Source organism: Perna viridis, chromosome 10 (assembly GCF_037379345.1).
Source record: "Perna viridis isolate PV_CMFRI_1.1 ecotype Kerala chromosome 10, ASM3737934v1, whole genome shotgun sequence".
Taxonomy (NCBI): Eukaryota; Metazoa; Mollusca; class Bivalvia; order Mytilida; family Mytilidae; genus Perna; species Perna viridis.
Window position 1 is genome coordinate 40693139 of NC_142454.1, and position 17313 is coordinate 40710451.

The window sequence follows — 17313 nt, forward strand, 5'->3', positions numbered from 1 at the left end:
TTTCTACACCATGAAGTACTTTACCATTGGTAGGGTCTGACTTTTATGTGGACTGGTTCTTAAACCATATATAGTGAAAACTGTCTAAACCGAACCATGAATATCCAAAACTTGTCTAAACCGAACCATAAATACTTCAAAAAGTGTCTAAACCAGACACGTTTTAAAGTCACTTTACATCAATATAAATGAGTTTTATACCTTGGTAAACCGAACATCTGTCTAAACAAACAATATTAGAAAGGTTTGACTGTATGTGAATTGCTTGATAAATTCATGTTAACATTTTTTTTTTGTATATTTGTTGAATCATTGGATTAGTTATATTAAGTTTTGCTACCATTGAGATTTCATACAAACCTTTTTGGGCAAATCAAGGAGATAGATATCCTACCGGTGCACCTGGTCCAAGCTCCCAGTTTTTAGTGGAGTCCGAGTTGCTCATTTGCTTTTGTTACTTTGTATGTATTGTATTATATTAAATTTCACCAAAGTCTATCAAGCTTTCATTTGAAACAGAACGAAATCAGTCCAAGTTAGTTTGATGCTTACATGTGATTAATGTAAAACGCTGAATACCAATGTTCAAATGATTTGTAAGGGTTGTGTCCCTTACTCTAGGCATACTTCCTTAAATTGCATGAAGCACAGACAATTCCCTTCTGGAGAGACGTACTTGGATTTTTTGTAGAGTGAAAACTTTTCTAGAGCAAGTGCAAGAATAATTTATTTTCAGCGACACCTAGTGTTTAGAAAATATACAAAAATCTACTTTAAAGGTAATTAGGGAAATATTGAATCATTTTTTTCTTTCGGTTGTTGAGTAAAATAAATTGCTAAACTTTTGAACTGTCGTATTTTTTTTCGAAGACTCACCCCAGCAGCAAACCAGTCGCTCCTCCCCTACCCGCTCATAAAATTGATGTTATATGAACGAATAACAGTAAGTTTCCTCTGAATAGGGTTTGTAAGTCTCGTTCTAGTTTCAGTTTCCCTTCCGGAATTTCCGGTGTGGAACGTATTGAAATCCGAAGACCGATATGCATTTTAGTGTGTACTTCCGGGAAATTCAAACGCTGCTTCACAATGCAAAATCTTCTATTTTATGCTATTCTAAACATGTTTATCTCTTAGAACTTGATAATTGTCATTTTTAATCAGTACTTTTACCCATATGATACTTCGCTTTTAATATTGAACTCAATGCTATGTTAATGACGAATCTCCGTACGTTTGAATGGTAGACTAGGACCCATTCTTACGAAACCATGGAGTCACGTGACGAGACTTACATACCCTGATTTTCACATTAAGTTTTATATATTCCGCAGAAACAGTCTTTGTGGCTAATTTATAGGTGAAAGTTTCGATCTTCAAACTCATATGTACATGATCAACTTATATGATGTGAGCAAACTCTCCAATGTTGAATTTGTACCGTTGTTTCTGTTTTCTTTTTGCAGGTTTCAAGCGATCCCAGCTGGAACACACTACTGGCATTCTCACTCCGCTCTGCAAAATTCTGATGGATTATTTGGAGCTTTCATAATCAGGGAACCTAAAGATTTAGACCCCCATATTGACCTCTATGACGTAGATGACCCAGAATATAGCATCATGCTGAATGATTGGCGACTCGATATGATCAGCGAGCGATTTGCTAACATCTACCAAAATGACAACTCATTAGGGTTTTCGAAGTCCATGCTTATAAATGGTAATGCTATAGACCCTTGCGTGGTAACTATGGGGTAGTCGATGAACACACGTGACATATGCTTATGTGGGGTAGGGGTTTTGGTAGAACAAAAGAATTATCCTCGCGAAGTGTATAAAACGCATGCTTAAGAACAACCCAGCAGTTAAAACAATAGTGTTTATTCAACGAAAATATGAATCATAGCACACCCATCGTCAGTGTAAATATAATTGAAAATTCAGTAAATTCGGTAAAGCAAAAAAGGGGTATATGTTAAGTATATGTTATTTATATGTACATTTGTATGGACGTGCATACCGATTGATGGTGTATGTCATTTACTTAAAATGCATGTGCTTACATGTACAACAAACACTATACTAGGACTATACACTTCAGTTCTTATACAAAAGATAAATTACGGCCATATATCTTATCATTAGCAAGTTGATAATCATGCATAAATAAATTATATAAATGTTAATAAGTTGCAGATCTACAGAATTTGGAAACAGAATTCAAAGCTACAAATTACTCATTTTTGCCAAAAAATTTGCGCAAAATTGGAGTGTTTTTAATAAAAACGAATTTCTACACCCGGAACTACCTACATGATCCACCACTACTACACGTAACATAAGAAATATACGTGTGTCCTTTTTTGCAAGATCGTAAAACTTTAAACATGAAATAGTCAGTTTAACTGAAATTTTGTACTACTTAACTCTGAATCAACAATTATATCGACCCCAACCGCACTGGCTAAATGTTTGTGGTTTTAATCGCCTTGAGTGTGAGATCCGATGGGTTCGATCCCTATCCGAGTCACATCGAAGACTTTAAAATGGGTAGTGCCTGCTTCTCCGCTAGCCGCGGGGTATTTAGGTAGTACAATACAGTTGAAAATAACAAGACCCTTTTCTATTCATTCTCTGGCAATTTTAGTTCCAAAAGGTCGTGCGAAATAATGTATTTCGAAAATCAGCCATTTGATGCTGAGGAGAGAACCTACTACGGCAGGGGACTGAAACGTTCCGGATACTATTCTTCATTTGAATTACACCTGTTTACCATAACATATATTACATCTGTCTATGTATAAATGCTTAACTACATTTAAACAATATATCCACCAAATTTCAACTTTTAATATTAAGTTTTACAAAAGTTTACGGGGTAACTTGGTGTGCGAAACAGTTCGCCTTAATGTAACTGTATAGTGCACCCTTAGCGGATACAAATGTAATGACAATATTATTATATATAGTATATTCGATTGCTAGCTGTTGCTTCTGTAAGCTGGAGCAGTGAAATTCTGCTCAGCGTGTACTTATTAATTAGTATCATTATATTATAACAATTGACTATTTTATTAAGGAAAAGGAGCCTACCACACGTTCGAGAGGATTAATTCAACTTATACAACACCATACGAAATACTAAGAGTTGAACAGGGAAAGCGTTACAGGTTCCGGATAATTAGCAATGCCCTAAACAATTGTCCGATCCTGGTTTCAGTTGACAATCACAACCTTACTGTTATTGCCAGCGATGGAGCGCCATTAGACTCAACTGAAGTCAGCTCTTTGGTCATATATTCCGGTGAACGATATGATATCATTGTAAATGCAAACCAGAATGTGTCTAACTACTGGATGAGAACGTCAGGAACTGGCAGTTGTGCCGCCAAAAAAGCTTTCCAGTTAGCCATTATTAATTATTTTGGGGCAGATCTGGAGGATGAACCGTCTGGGTTAAAATCGTGGGATTGGGATATACCCGGATTGGTAAGTATTTTATTTTATTTTAGTTTATTTTTCCTTTTTTCAATTTCAAACAATACTAATTGACAGGTTTTGATTAAAATATCTTTTTTGAACGTTTTTAAAAAACGCATATCTGACTGTTGTTATCTAATTTAAGATATTATAAAATTATAATTATCATTTAATGTTGAATTAATTTGCTACCGAATATGTAACGAGATTAACTTTTGTTCGGTTCGTTCATTTTCAGCAAAACATATTATCTTGTGTAACCTGGCTTAGTGTGACGTAACTTACGTCGAATTGTCCGCACTCCGCAGTCAAAATAATGATTTGATTAAGAATTAATAATATTTGGACTGAAATCCATAAAAAAAATAAACTGTCCCAATCCAGGTTATTTCATAGAACCAGTTAAAAAATTAGGAACTTTCCTTGAATATATGTATGTATAAAAATAAAGGTAATTCATTAATAACACCTTTTCTATATTATCTATTCCACCCAGTACAATATCGTATTAATTTTGAATTTTAGCGACTCGACGAAAACAATAAAAAAGAAAGCGATGGTTTTATAGATGTTTCAACTCTACGAACTAACATTTCTGATGATCTTGCTCTCCGACCTATTCCTGACCGGAAGTTATACCTTGGACTTGAATTCAATAAAATAGAAAACACAAGATATTTCAGCGACGATTTCTACTCCTTCCAAACGTTAGAACCAGCTTACAAAATATTCACACAACAAATAAACCATATTTCGTCAATACTTCCTCCCGCGCCTGCTCAGACACAGTTTAATGATATTCCAAAAGTAAGTACTCAATGTTTGTTTAAAAACATGAATTCGTACTTGTCATTTTGCTCCGAATGACCCCAGATTTGTCTCCGAATAACCTTAAGACGTCAATGAAACTATGTAATTTGAAATTGTGACGTCATTGATATTTAAGTTGAAGGAGACTTCAGTAAGATAACAACGGGGAAATATTATTTTCGTCAATGGCGTCCACAAGTGTAAATATGTCTTTTGACATTTTTGTTTCACATAAATAGGTGATCTGTTTTTATAACTCGGCGAACATATAACTTTTTGGTTGTGACCGTAAGGGCGAACATATGACTTTTTCGATGTGACCGTCAGATTCTCATACATGTACAAATATACATGGAGATGAACATGAAAAGAAATGCATATATGTTTTATAACTAATTAGCTTTTTATTCCTTGCCTAAAGTTTTTCTTTGATAGAACGAAGTATCATTAGGCATTTGTCTTGTCTTTTTCCCTCCAAACTGAACTATTATCTTCCCATTATACAGGACATACTTTGTAATGAAGAAACCATGACTCGAAATTGTTCTAAGGAGTACTGCGAATGTTTCCATCTGATAAAGATAGCTCTCGGAGAAGTTGTAGAAATTATCATTGTTGACGAAGGACAGACGTATAATTCTAACCACCCGTTCCATCTCCATGGAAATTATTTCAGAGTTGTTGAAATTGACAAGGTAAACTAGGCATTATTTTGTCAAGAATGTCTTCAACCCGTAAGGTATACATAAAGTAGTGTCCTAACTGCTGTAGTAACCAACTCGAGCGAATTATGACCTACATGTGTTGTGTATTTTCGAGAAATAAAAAAGAAAGAAGCAAGTATCTCCGTAAATTAAGTACACGTACAAATATGCATGTACATGTATGAATAAATTGGTACTTAACCAAAGAAAGTTTTAAGTGTTTGAGTGTGATGAATGTTTTCAATAATTTAGAAATGTATTACACTTGTTATACATGTACATCTTAAACTTTTAGTTCATTTTTGGATAGGTTGGTCATTCCACTTCTGTCGAAGACATTAAAACTATGGACAGTCAGGGTCAGTTAAAAAGAAATTTACATGGCGCTCCGATAAAGGATACCGTGAAGGTCAACGATGGCGGCTACACTATTATCAGATTCCATGCCAAAAATCCAGGTGAGGTTTACCTAAAAGATCCGTACAAGAAATATTTTTAGGTGCTTCTCGTATGTCTGTTTAAAGATATTCTCAACCTAAGCAAAAATGGTAATAACCTTTCTCCACATTGTGTAATCGCCACAAAAGACAAATAACCAAACCAAAGCAATTTAATACCAGCAGCAGCGAACACAAAATAATATTTTATTAATATTTATGCGATCAAATACCGAAAGTACAAAGTGATCCGCTGACAACGATCTGTATCTGAAGATCTTTTTTTTTTAAAATGCTAGGGCTGAATAAATAAAGTTGAGAGCAACGCCATTATGTATTTATTATTCATTATATAATATAGATATGAGAAAAAAAGCAAATCTTTAGCATCTTGTCACAATACTAGTACAATAATGCTAAAATCCAATAAATCGAACAGCGACGAATACCTAGTAGAAAACCCACTAACAATATCTACCCCAAACAATATTTAGCGGGAAAATCCAACAAAAAAAAAAAAAAAAAAAAAAAAAAAAAAAAGACATCCATACGCCAATCACCAAAAACACCTAGCTTAATAAAATCATTCTTATTCCCCGCCTTCAATCAAATGGAATTACCTAAATGTATAACGTATGCTTGTACAATCTAATCGTATCGTCTACATAGCGATACAATTTGTTTCTTATATCTTTATATGTTTGCGGAGGTTTCTCTATTATGTTTTCCATAAATTTTTATGTAGGTCATACCGGGGAATTCAGTGCAATGTACATCCAGTGTCCGTTTCGTGAAAAATTTCGTGCATTATTTAAGATCAGACTGTGACACTGTTAGTCTAATCTCTAGGAATCGTTTCACTCTTTCCGTTTCAAGACATTGTAAATCTATATAGCAAACTTAAAACGGGTTTTTTCTTCATTTTCAGGCTTCTGGTTCTTTCATTGTCATTTACAAGTCCATACAGCCGTTGGTATGGGACTAACGTTTCAAGTTGGTACGTTAAAACAGCAACCAAAAGTTCCGAAAAATTTTCCTAAATGTGGACCTTGGAAATTTGAAGGATTTGAAGACGAAACGAAACCTAACAACTGTCCCGCGGTCAATCCAACGTCATATGGAATTAAAGTTCTTCCATCTTTTGTAACAATACTATATGCGACGTTTTTATATGTATATAATAATTGTATATAGATGATGTTTCATTTGTTTTATATTCATCTCTGGCAATTATCATTGTTATATAATAGTAAATCGGACACTTATTATGTTGTATAATCTGAATCTTTTCGTCTCACTGTTGACGTTTTTTATCTTTCTTGGTATTTTTCATTGATAAGTTCCTGATAAGTGCCTACAAGTTTATGCTATTATTTGGCCATTTTTTTACGTAACAAATTCGCTATATTTGACTGATCAGGAAACACCGGGATTATAGTTGTTTTGACATGGAATGCAAGACGAAATAAAGACATGATATTATAATTATAATGATAATAACTCACTTAAAAAATACCACAGTATCGAGCCGACTCGAACTTACAACCTGTTCGTATAAAAACCTATATATAACATGTTTGCTTAGTACGGATGTTAATTGGCTACGAACTCTACATAACGAAAACGTCGTAATAAGCTACTAAAGTTTTTGTTATTTTTTTGTTTTATTTTCTTGGCTACGAACTTAAATTTTCACAAAAAGCACAGTGCTTACCATCTTGCGCTTTAAGAAGTTGCAAAACAAAACAAAACAAAACAAAACAAAAAAACAACAACAACAACAATAACACCACAAAATACAACAACACACAAACCAACACAAATAACAACAAACAATACATTGTAAAGGTTGTTGTAGCGAACTTTGAACTAAAATTTCGACGATACACTTTCAACGGCACTTGTATTTATTTTTCATTTTCCTTCTATCGGATTTAAAAAAAAATGCATTTTTGGAACTTTAAAGGGTTTGTTTTACACATTCTAATGAAATTTTTGTGGCATTAAACAATGTTTAAATTAGCCCTACTTGTGTTCAGAATTCCAGTAAAAGTGGCCAAGGTCCTTTTTCCTTTTAAAAGTAGCCTAATAGACGTTTGCTAATGATATGATCGTTAGTTTGTTGAGTTCTAATTCATATGTATCTTTTTGTAATAATAAACATCATGCGACTCTTTTAAGAGGTAAAAATCCCACTTTCCCAAAATCCCCATTGCTCTATTCCCCCATTTTCCACTCTCCAATGCCCCCATTTCCCATATAAATACAATATCGCCCGATAAGTAATATGTACTAATTTTACATTGTTGATATCGTTCTTAAACTATTTACATTAACTTTATAAGGAATTATACGCTATATGGTATACACCTAATTGTATTCAGTATATTTTGTGTTATTGATATTGTATATTTTGGTGGTCCTTGAAAGACGTGTATAACATGTCAATATTTGCAGTTTCATATTTGGTGATATTTTAATGTTTTACTATGATTGAATATAACATTGGTCTAGTTGAGTTTTGTTACTTTGTATGTATGATTTTAGTTACTTTGTGTTCTTTGTTGTGTATGCTTGTTTTCCATATCTGGTCTTTTCCCCTGGATTACATTCTTTTGATTACCGCTATAACCATGGTTCCCTTGATTACTCTTATAAAATAATAAAGCTAATGCATTAAGTTAAAGGGCTTAAAATATTGAGGTTAATCAGCAACGAGAAACACAAAAACAATGAAACCAAAAAAAAAAAAAAAATGAATAAATAAATAAAAAATAAACAATAATAAAAAGTCGGACTATTTTAACAGCAGCTACAAATCTCTTTAATGTTCGTGTAAGATTATTCACTATTTTCCCTACCGGTGCAACTGGTCCATGCTCCCTTGATTACTCTTTCATAAAAAATAAAACACCGAGGCTTCATTCTTAGTATTCGGACTAAAAAAATGTTGTATTTTGAATTCTAGGTGTTAATTTTGAAAATATTTTTTTCTGGATAAAGCGAGATAAATCAATTGATACAATTCATATGTCAAGTACATGTAATGTCGAGTAATGTCACGTAATGTCAGTGTTACGTTTGTTGTCCGATTTTCGTAGTATTGTAAAGTAATCATTACTGGAATACTATCCTGACATTGTAAATACATCTTTTCATCATTTTCACAATCAAAGACTGAAGTCTTCAAACTCGCTAATCATCTAATATACTCTTTCACTGATTTTGGCGTACTTTCCTTTCATCTGTGGCAAATTCCTTCAGCACCTGCGTATGGAGTGTTCATATCACAACTCGTACGTTTTGCCAGAACTTGCCGAAACTGCGCAGACTTTTTGTATCGCGCTATAACTCTAACAAATAGGGTTCTGGAACAGGGTTATGTTGCTACAAGATCGAAGTCATCACTACAGAAGTTTTATGGTCGTCATCATGAACTCGTGGATCGTTATGATTTATCCATCTGCACCATAAAACTGATTTATTCAACGGGTCATAGTTTTCCTTTCCTCGTTTGTCTACCCCGGACTTGACTTTTTATGAGCAACTCGACGGGTGTTTCTAGAAAGGCAGAGGACGCTTACCATATCGGTGCACCTGGTCCATGCTCCCAGTTTTTAGTGGAGTCCGAGTTGCTCATTTGCTTTTGTTACTTTGTATGTATGATTTTAGTTACTTCATGTTGTTTGTTGTGTATGTCTGTTTTCCATGTCTGGTCTTTGTCCCTGGATTACTTTCTTTTGATTACCGCTATAACCTTGGTTCCCTTGATTACTCTTTTGAAAGCGTATCAGATTTATTTTCCTTTTCTTTTCTTTTTTTTCAATGCAAATGTTCTATGTACTGATTACAAGACATGAACAGTGTCATTTAATAAATATTCCTTATTTGTCACATCAATGAAGAGAACGAACTTCTGATTACTTTTTAAGGGTAAACACATGCTTACATGATAGTACGGGAACACCCATGAAAAAGCATTTTGTCTGCTCAGATGGTGTCTATATATTTATTCGTTTTGAAAACAAAGATTTTATGTCATTTCAGGATTTTCTACAGTTTTTTTCCTTTTTTTTTAAAAAAAGTTCTAAAAATAACAATGGCAAGAACACTTGTGTTCGGATGGTTCCTATCTAAATTCGATGAAACGATTGCTTCATGGTATGAATACGTGATAAAGTTCGGTAATTTTATCCAGGTATTTTATTTACTGTTAAGGAGGTATAATTTATAGTGACAACGATTTTAGCAATGCAAAATATGTTTTGTATAGAGGTCGAAGAGGATACTTACTTTAGTTTCCGTTCCTTCTTAATTTTGCCAGATCATCTTTTTTCGCATTTCCTTTCACCGGATACAAAATTATGAAATCGATTATTTTGCTATTAAATTACTTTATCCAAAATAAAATACATTTTTTTCTACAAAGATACTTTCTCTTTATTTGCATAAATCCTTTGATACACACTAGACTTAAAAAAATGTTTCTATGATGAGTGCTTTAATAAAAGGCATTGTTCATATAATTAGCATGATCCATTATAATTCAAATGAAAAGGTTCTCTCGTAGAAGGTGCATTTACTAAAGGTCAATGAATGCCTTTTTACTCTTTAATCGGTCTAACAGTTGCAAGGTGAAGATCAAAAACACTTCTCTTCAACTGTAGATATTTGTCTCTTATAGGTAAAATTGCAATAACTTATCGTGTTACACATGATACAAACATTATGTACATACAAAAGACAGCTTTCTATGTCAGAGTAATCAAGGAAATCAAGGGCAAAGACGAGACATGGAAAACAGACACGCACAATACAGAACATAAATTTACCAAAATAATACAGAGGAACAAAGGTAAATGAACAACTCTGACTCTAAAACTGGGATCATGGACCAGGTGCACTGGCCGGGTAAGCATCCTCTGCATTTCTAGAAACAACCACCGATTGCTCATAAAAAGTAAAGTCCAGGGTAGCCGAAAAAGGTAGGGAACACGTAGACACGTGGAACAGATCAATTTGAATGGTGTAAGTTATAGTTTAAGACAATAACACGTCTTTAATCTATAATCATTCTGCAATTAAACCATGTCATTTTTTCATCGAAAAATAAAATGTTATTACTGACATTGAAATCTCGTGTAACCAATCGTTTAACATTTTAACATCTGTATAAAGGTGTGAATTTGGTCTGTAAGCTGCATTCCTTTCAAAATTTGTGGTTTCAGTATAACTTAGAGAGATGGTCATTTGACCTAGTGATAATTGAGTCCTTTGCCTTAGAATACTTTATAATTACTTCCTATGGATTTTTTTTTCTTTTTCTTTTTTGCATTTTAATGAAAACCATCATTTTGTATTGTTATAAATGACTGATTTGATAAAATTAACAGAGAAAAATATTGTATTACTAAAGTTACTACTAAATTACTGTTTCATAGTGGTGTAATGACTATTTTGGAACTTTTATTAGATTCTTCATTGCAACTTTTTACTCCGTGTTTGCGTTTATCGAAGCTTGTAAATGATAAAAATATTAATTTTTAACTCGTCATTTACAATTGTATTTAAAATAGCTGACAAATATCATCTTTTGTCTGTAAAAGCCACGTACGATTGACACTTGGAAATTTGTATTCTGAAGTTTTGTAACGTCAAACATGTCCATTCGTTATATGTCAATAATGCTTAATCGGGTGTATTATGCTAACGATCATTATGACGTCAGATGGCATTCGGGATTGGAATAATACAGAACGGATATTAAAATGTGCTGACAGATAGAGCAGATACATGAGACAAAGTGGTATCAAATAAATAATACTGTGAAAGTAACTATTGTTCTTGGGGTACCAATGTTCGTGAATTTTGTTGGTAGGCCAAACCACGAAATTTGGTTCCTAACGAAAAGGAGATTTCCTTTAATGTGTATATTGAAAACCTTCAAACCACGAATTAAAGAATCCACGAACCTGTGTTTCTTCCCTATCCACGAATTAAAGTACTTTCACAGTAAGTAGTGTTTCAGTCGCCATCTGACTTGAAAAATACCTGGGTGTGTCGTTTGTGTTTAGGCCGCTCTTCACTGGTACTTTATAATATATTCAGAGTTTGTAACGGATCTAAAACTTTAAAGTAGTTGTTTGTTACTAAATATTTTGTTTTAATTCTCAATATGAGAGAACTTAATATTGTTTCAACATATATTAATAAAAAATCAAACAATAGGAGCTTGAAAGCAAAATTTGCGAAAAAATAATAGTGAATAGTGTCACATGGCATATGTTTTAGCAGTGAAACGTACACTGCCGTTTAGAAATTTAACAAGAAAAACTAATAATAAATAACAAGAAATAAAAGAAAAAAAATCAAACTGGATTAAATCAAGTATGGCCTTGATATGTTACAAGTACTCAGTTATTCAAAATAACTTACAGGACAACGATACATGCTCCGCCTAGGAATGAGTACAAAGTTCTGTTTTATTTATGTTTCTGGTCTATCGACGAACATCTTAGTCTCTGTTGACAATGAGGAGAAGAATAAACAGAACTACACATTTGAAAATCAAATGATCTTTTTTTTTCAAAGGTTACCTTTAAGTTTTAATAATATATTAAATGTTAAAAGAAAAAACATCAATGTCTGCTTTTTCATATATGGGTGAGTACAGATCAATGGTACTAATATAAATATATTGTCCAGAAGTAATCATGCGACAAAATTAAAACAAAACACCCCTCTATAGAATGATTCAATTCTTGATTATATTTATTCACGTCCTACTCCAGTATAAGAAGTAAGTTATATTATCTATATACCCTCATTTTGATTTTTTTTAAAAGCTTTTATGTATGTATTTATACAATGAATTTGATATTAAAGGCTACCACAAATGACCACGCGTATCATTTCGAATATCTCGTAATGTCAAGAGGACGTTTTTTTTTTTTTTTAAATTTTGAATCTACAAAATATCAGTAATCCTGAACAATCTACTATACAAATATTTTACACAAAGTATTAAACCTTTCTACAGGGAATATGAGAGACTATATATACCACAGGCTATGTATCTGCATTAAATGTTAAAACAATCACATCTGAACACGATGTGGACACAGATATTCATAGGTTTAAACTGGTCTGAAGCTGGCATGTCAGTTGACTGTTAGTAATCAATAGTTTGTACATTTGTACAATTTATATTCAGTTTCTTTATTTCCATTGTAACAAGGAACTGAGACATTTTTGAACTGATTTAAGGTAAATTTAATCGTGGAATATTTTGTACCACAGTGGTAAGATTTTAAGGTGGTTGTGATCACACCAAAGTACTTTTACACTGCGGCATGTTTTAAGTCAGGAATTTCCGTCAACTATATGTTTTTTCATAATTTGTTTGCACCATTTGTTTATGTTACTAGAATGTGTAGGGCAATTCTTTCGCTGTTTCTATGTATGATAATGTGTTGAGGCCAGACGCAGACTGCCTTGTGGTGAAAGGATGTGTTCGTCGTTGATTGAAGACTAATGGGTGGCCTTGGGTTGACATTTTCATACCAATGAGCCTGTCGTCTCTTTAACATATTCAGCATATATATTTTTGTTATATCATGTGTATATGGAATGATTGTGTTCGTATTGAATGCATTTTAGCAATAAAAAAAAAATCAGAAAAAAATGAGTTTTTGTTTATCAACTTCAATTGTCAGCTTTTATTACACAAAACAATACTAAATATATTTCTTGCCAAATACGATAATGCATATTATGTTGAAGAATCATTAGGTATTCAACTTTGGTCAAGACTTGTCACCACACTATCAAGCAAGTGGAATTATCGTGAGAAGAAAGTCTCAGCATTTCTTTTATTTTATGTTGATTTTTTATATAATCTATATGACAAAACGTATATAAACGATTTTTTTTTTATCTTAGTATTAAAGTTAAGTATTTGATGATGCATAAGAAACAGTTGAAACAGCTTTAACTTGACATTTGATAAAAGTGGTAATGTAGAATAAACAATTAAGTTCCAATTGATACTTCATAAAAAAACTGTTAAGAAATTTCATTGCACCTTATAGTTCATAGGGATCAACAGTACGTGACTTGAGTTTGTCCATCGGAAATGTAAGGTTAACGTTGTTGTTTATTTCCTGTGTCTCTTGTAAATATCTAACATTTCCTTTACTTGTTTTATACAAATCATGACTCCCCGGAATTACCCGCAGATATGAATGACATTGATTTACATGTTGAAAATATTTACTGTTTACTTGAGGAACAGCGTCCACGCAGAACACAGGCATGAAACTTACTGTTGCTGTTGAGATTCTTCTTTTGATTGGTAAATGTACAAATAATTGTTTTAAGTTTTTTTAAAGAGAAAAATACTATCATCTGCCGAATTACCTCAAATATTTAGGCGCATGATTGTTTAAAGATTCATGTGTATGTACAAATTGCTCTTATCCAATAAGGTTGGCGATGTTCAACTGTCCACAAAACCTGCTGATGTTAAATTGATTCACTGAAATAAAACAAAACCATGCACACTTGTATGATCGTGCCCCAGATTGTGATAAAAAAACTAAATTAATTTCCTTTTTGAAAATTACAGAAAAGCAATCGATACTTGGAGACAAAATTCACTTTAACAGACAATAAGCAAATTTGTTAAAATGCTTATCTTTTTGTTTCAGTTTATCTGCCTTTAATTTATGGGACGGGGTTGAGTTACAACTATTTTGATCAGATGGCTCAGACATATTGTCAAGGGCGATTTGTTCCAGGATGGGTGTTTGCCGTCAGACGGGATTGTGGTGGTACAGCTCCTACATGCAATACCATATGTGCCAATGCAAAATCAGACATACTTGGAACTATTGGGTTTCAGCGAAACAAGTAGGTGTTTAGGAAACGTTGGAGTTAATACAGATTTGAATACATTTTACAGAGCCCATTTAATATTCGAACGGTTGATAATCCTTTTAATCTATATAGCATTTATAGTTCATAATTCATGTTCCATTTTAATTATTTGATTCTAATGATGAAAGGTAACCCCTTTGGCCAACTACTGGAATCCGAAGTAGTATTATGTGGGTGTTTTTTATTCACTGGGCCGTTGCCACTGTTCATAAACCAAGACTCATCGAGGTTATTCACCAGCCGTTTGTCATATTCGTATGACTCGATTTATATCATATCATTTAGCCTATCAAAATGTTCAATAATTTATATTTCAAAAGATTTAAAATCATGAGACTTCTTTCCATGTATTAAAATAAGTTGAACCTTTTGTCGTTAAATTGGTATCCGTTTTCAATACTTTTTTTGATAATTACTTCTTGTAGACAACGCATTTATTATTTAATAAATAATTAAACGAAAGCAACATGAAAAAGTTAAGAGGTAACTAAAAACAATAAAAAATTAAATCAGGCCCCGTCTAGTTAATTACTTTTATATTACATTTAATTTGTATTATTTCCATGTATTATGTAGATCGTCTACTGCATTTTCTTTTTATGCTGAAGACGAGAGTTACGTTTTCAAAAACTTGTACGGCATATCGAAATTCTTTAAATAGGAGGGGTATTTTTGTATTTTATGTAATCATACTTGTAACACGGGACGGATTTTTTCAGTGTTTTGACAAAATATTACAGGAATATCATCTTCAATAAAGACTAAGTGTTTGAAATTATGTCAACATATATTTGAACAAAAACTTTAAATGGTTTAAATTATAAAAAAAATGTACCTATTTGAAAGAAAAAGCATCTTTACATAGGAAGTTAATTTTCGGGAAAATATTTTATGACAATGTAAGAAGATTTTTTATTTTGAAAGGAAAAAATCGGCGGCCCTCTTTTTCTTTTTTTTTAATTTTTGATGCATGAAATTATTTCAGATAAGTGTTCTTTACACAAACTATTTCAAGACATTCTATAAACCATTCTATATGATTGCAAAAATTATAAGTGATGTATATGAAATGTTAAATAAACCTAATAAGATCAAATGTTTTGTTCATTCAAAGTCGACTTTAATAATGTAAACTTTAGATAAATGTAAGGTGTGATTTAATTTGAATCAAAGGATCTTGTCCTAGTAATTTCAATTAATAATGGTGACTTCGTTACTGCTTTCTGTTCGGAAAACAATTAGACAAAAAGATAAAGCATTTTTACACAAATATGATTTGTCCAAATAAATTCGTCGAATGAGATCAAAATTTTTAAATTTTTTTGTTTTATATACATTGTATCTTTTTTTTCCTTCTTTGACTAGTGTCGCCTGTTTCGATGCCTTTCATATAAAGAAGGATCATGTACAGCTTGCTGTTAACCCAACTGGTTCCCAGCCGGATGCAGGAAAAGCTAGTATGGCAACATATGGATACGGTGCTGGAGGTTGTACATGGAAACCAAATCACTGTGGACCGAACTACTGCTGCTGTAAAGCATACTAGGCATGTTCATATAACAGAAAAAACGTCAAATATATTAAGTAATATTTTAACGATACTATTAACTATTTTTGGAAATAAATGTATTTTTTCTTGTGACGTTTTTCCCATTCGAGTTTGTGTTATGATGTATCACTTCTAAACAATGTCCCAGCAGAGTAACCATATTTTTTAAATGAATGAAAGTTTTGAGTAGGTCAATGAGTGACAAGGCTACATCCGTTTTCAAGAACCCCCAATGTAGCAAAAACATGGTATACTAAACATGACAAAGATGTTGTCGTACCAGCAGACAAAGCCCGGAACAACATTTTGTTTGTCTGCAAAACATATAACATCGGATGTTTATTATCAGAGATAGCCTTAGAAAATAATAGCATTAACAAGACCTATACTGATGCCAAACTCTCCAAAGCAGAGATAGTGAAAAACCATAAATCTATACTATCTTTACCAAAGACGATAATTGTGATCTACGTTTATGTACTGGATTTCTAAACACCACAAAAATTCAAACAAACAACTCTGTATAGCTAAAGCTGCAAAATGTTTCCACCAAACCTCGAGGACGTTCACCCTAACGGTACACCTGGTCCATACTCCATGTTTTCAGTGGAGTCCGAGTTGCTCATTTACTTTTGTTACTTTGTATGTATTATTTTAGTTTATTTATGTTCTTTTTTTGTGTTTGTCTGTTTTCCAAGTCTGGTCTTTGTCCCCTGATTACGTTCTGTTGAATTCCGCAAGAGTCTTGGTTCACAACACAACAAAGAACATAAACCAAACAAGACAATATAAAGCAAGAAGGGTAAATAAGCAACTCTACTCCACTAAAAACTGGGAGCATGGACCAGGTGCACCGGTAGGGAAAGCTTCCTCTGCTAAAAACTGCAGTCAAACAGGGAAACTTTGAAGGGGAAGCATCTTCCGAATATGGAAAAGAGCATAGATCCGTCTTGTCATTTGTGCTATTGGTTACTTCAATTGCATAAATTTTCGCTTTTTTCTTATAAGTTTCAATTGATGGGCACAAAACATCATTATTTGATAAAATACCTCATGTATTAGGAACTAAAACTCTTACTTTTCCAATAAAAATGCATACATTTTTAAAGATCTCTTATCTGAAACTTTCTATGCTGATGAGAGTTAACTTGAAACACGTGTAAGGACGAAATAAACAATTAATACTTATGATTTGTATTTTTTGTATTTTGTCAAACCGACAAAAAATATTTAATATTATTTTACCATCCTGGATTTGAACGTGATGTGGACACAGATATTTGTAGGTTTAAACTGGTCTAAAATTGGAATGTTAGTTGACTGTAAGTAGTCCTTAGTTTGTACATTTGTATAATTTATATTCAGTTTCTTTATTTCCGTTGCAAAAAAGGGACTCGGA

At 32.7% G+C, this 17313-nt stretch overlaps 2 protein-coding genes across 2 annotated transcripts in view; both read left to right on the plus strand.

Annotated features, from left to right (window-relative positions):
* Positions 1-7946, plus strand: part of LOC148605779 (multicopper oxidase 3-like) — a 28118-nt gene extending 20172 nt beyond the window's left edge. The window contains exons 4-9 of the mRNA XM_088547806.1: positions 1464-1717; positions 3077-3486; positions 4003-4284; positions 4794-4982; positions 5302-5449; positions 6357-7946. Coding sequence (XP_088403932.1) covers positions 1464-1717; positions 3077-3486; positions 4003-4284; positions 4794-4982; positions 5302-5449; positions 6357-6622 — 1549 coding nt within the window. The 3' untranslated portion in view covers positions 6623-7946. The remainder of the gene's footprint in view (positions 1-1463; positions 1718-3076; positions 3487-4002; positions 4285-4793; positions 4983-5301; positions 5450-6356) is intronic.
* Positions 7947-13620: 5674 nt separating this feature from the next.
* On the plus strand, positions 13621-16004 carry LOC148605780 (uncharacterized). Its single transcript, XM_088547808.1, has 3 exons — positions 13621-13781; positions 14137-14338; positions 15731-16004. The coding sequence occupies exons 1-3, from the start codon at positions 13742-13744 to the stop codon at positions 15909-15911; spliced, it is 423 nt and encodes a 140-aa protein (XP_088403934.1). The 5' UTR covers positions 13621-13741; the 3' UTR covers positions 15912-16004.
* The last annotated feature ends 1309 nt before the right edge of the window (positions 16005-17313 follow it).

Coding starts and splice junctions, on each gene's coding strand:
- LOC148605780 (XM_088547808.1), top strand. CDS start 13,742: ATGAAACTTACTGTTGCTGTTGAGATTCTTCTTTTGATTG. Junction 13,782..14,136: donor TGAGATTCTTCTTTTGATTG/GTAAATGTACAA, acceptor TTTTTGTTTCAG/TTTATCTGCCTTTAATTTAT. Junction 14,339..15,730: donor ATTGGGTTTCAGCGAAACAA/GTAGGTGTTTAG, acceptor TTCTTTGACTAG/TGTCGCCTGTTTCGATGCCT.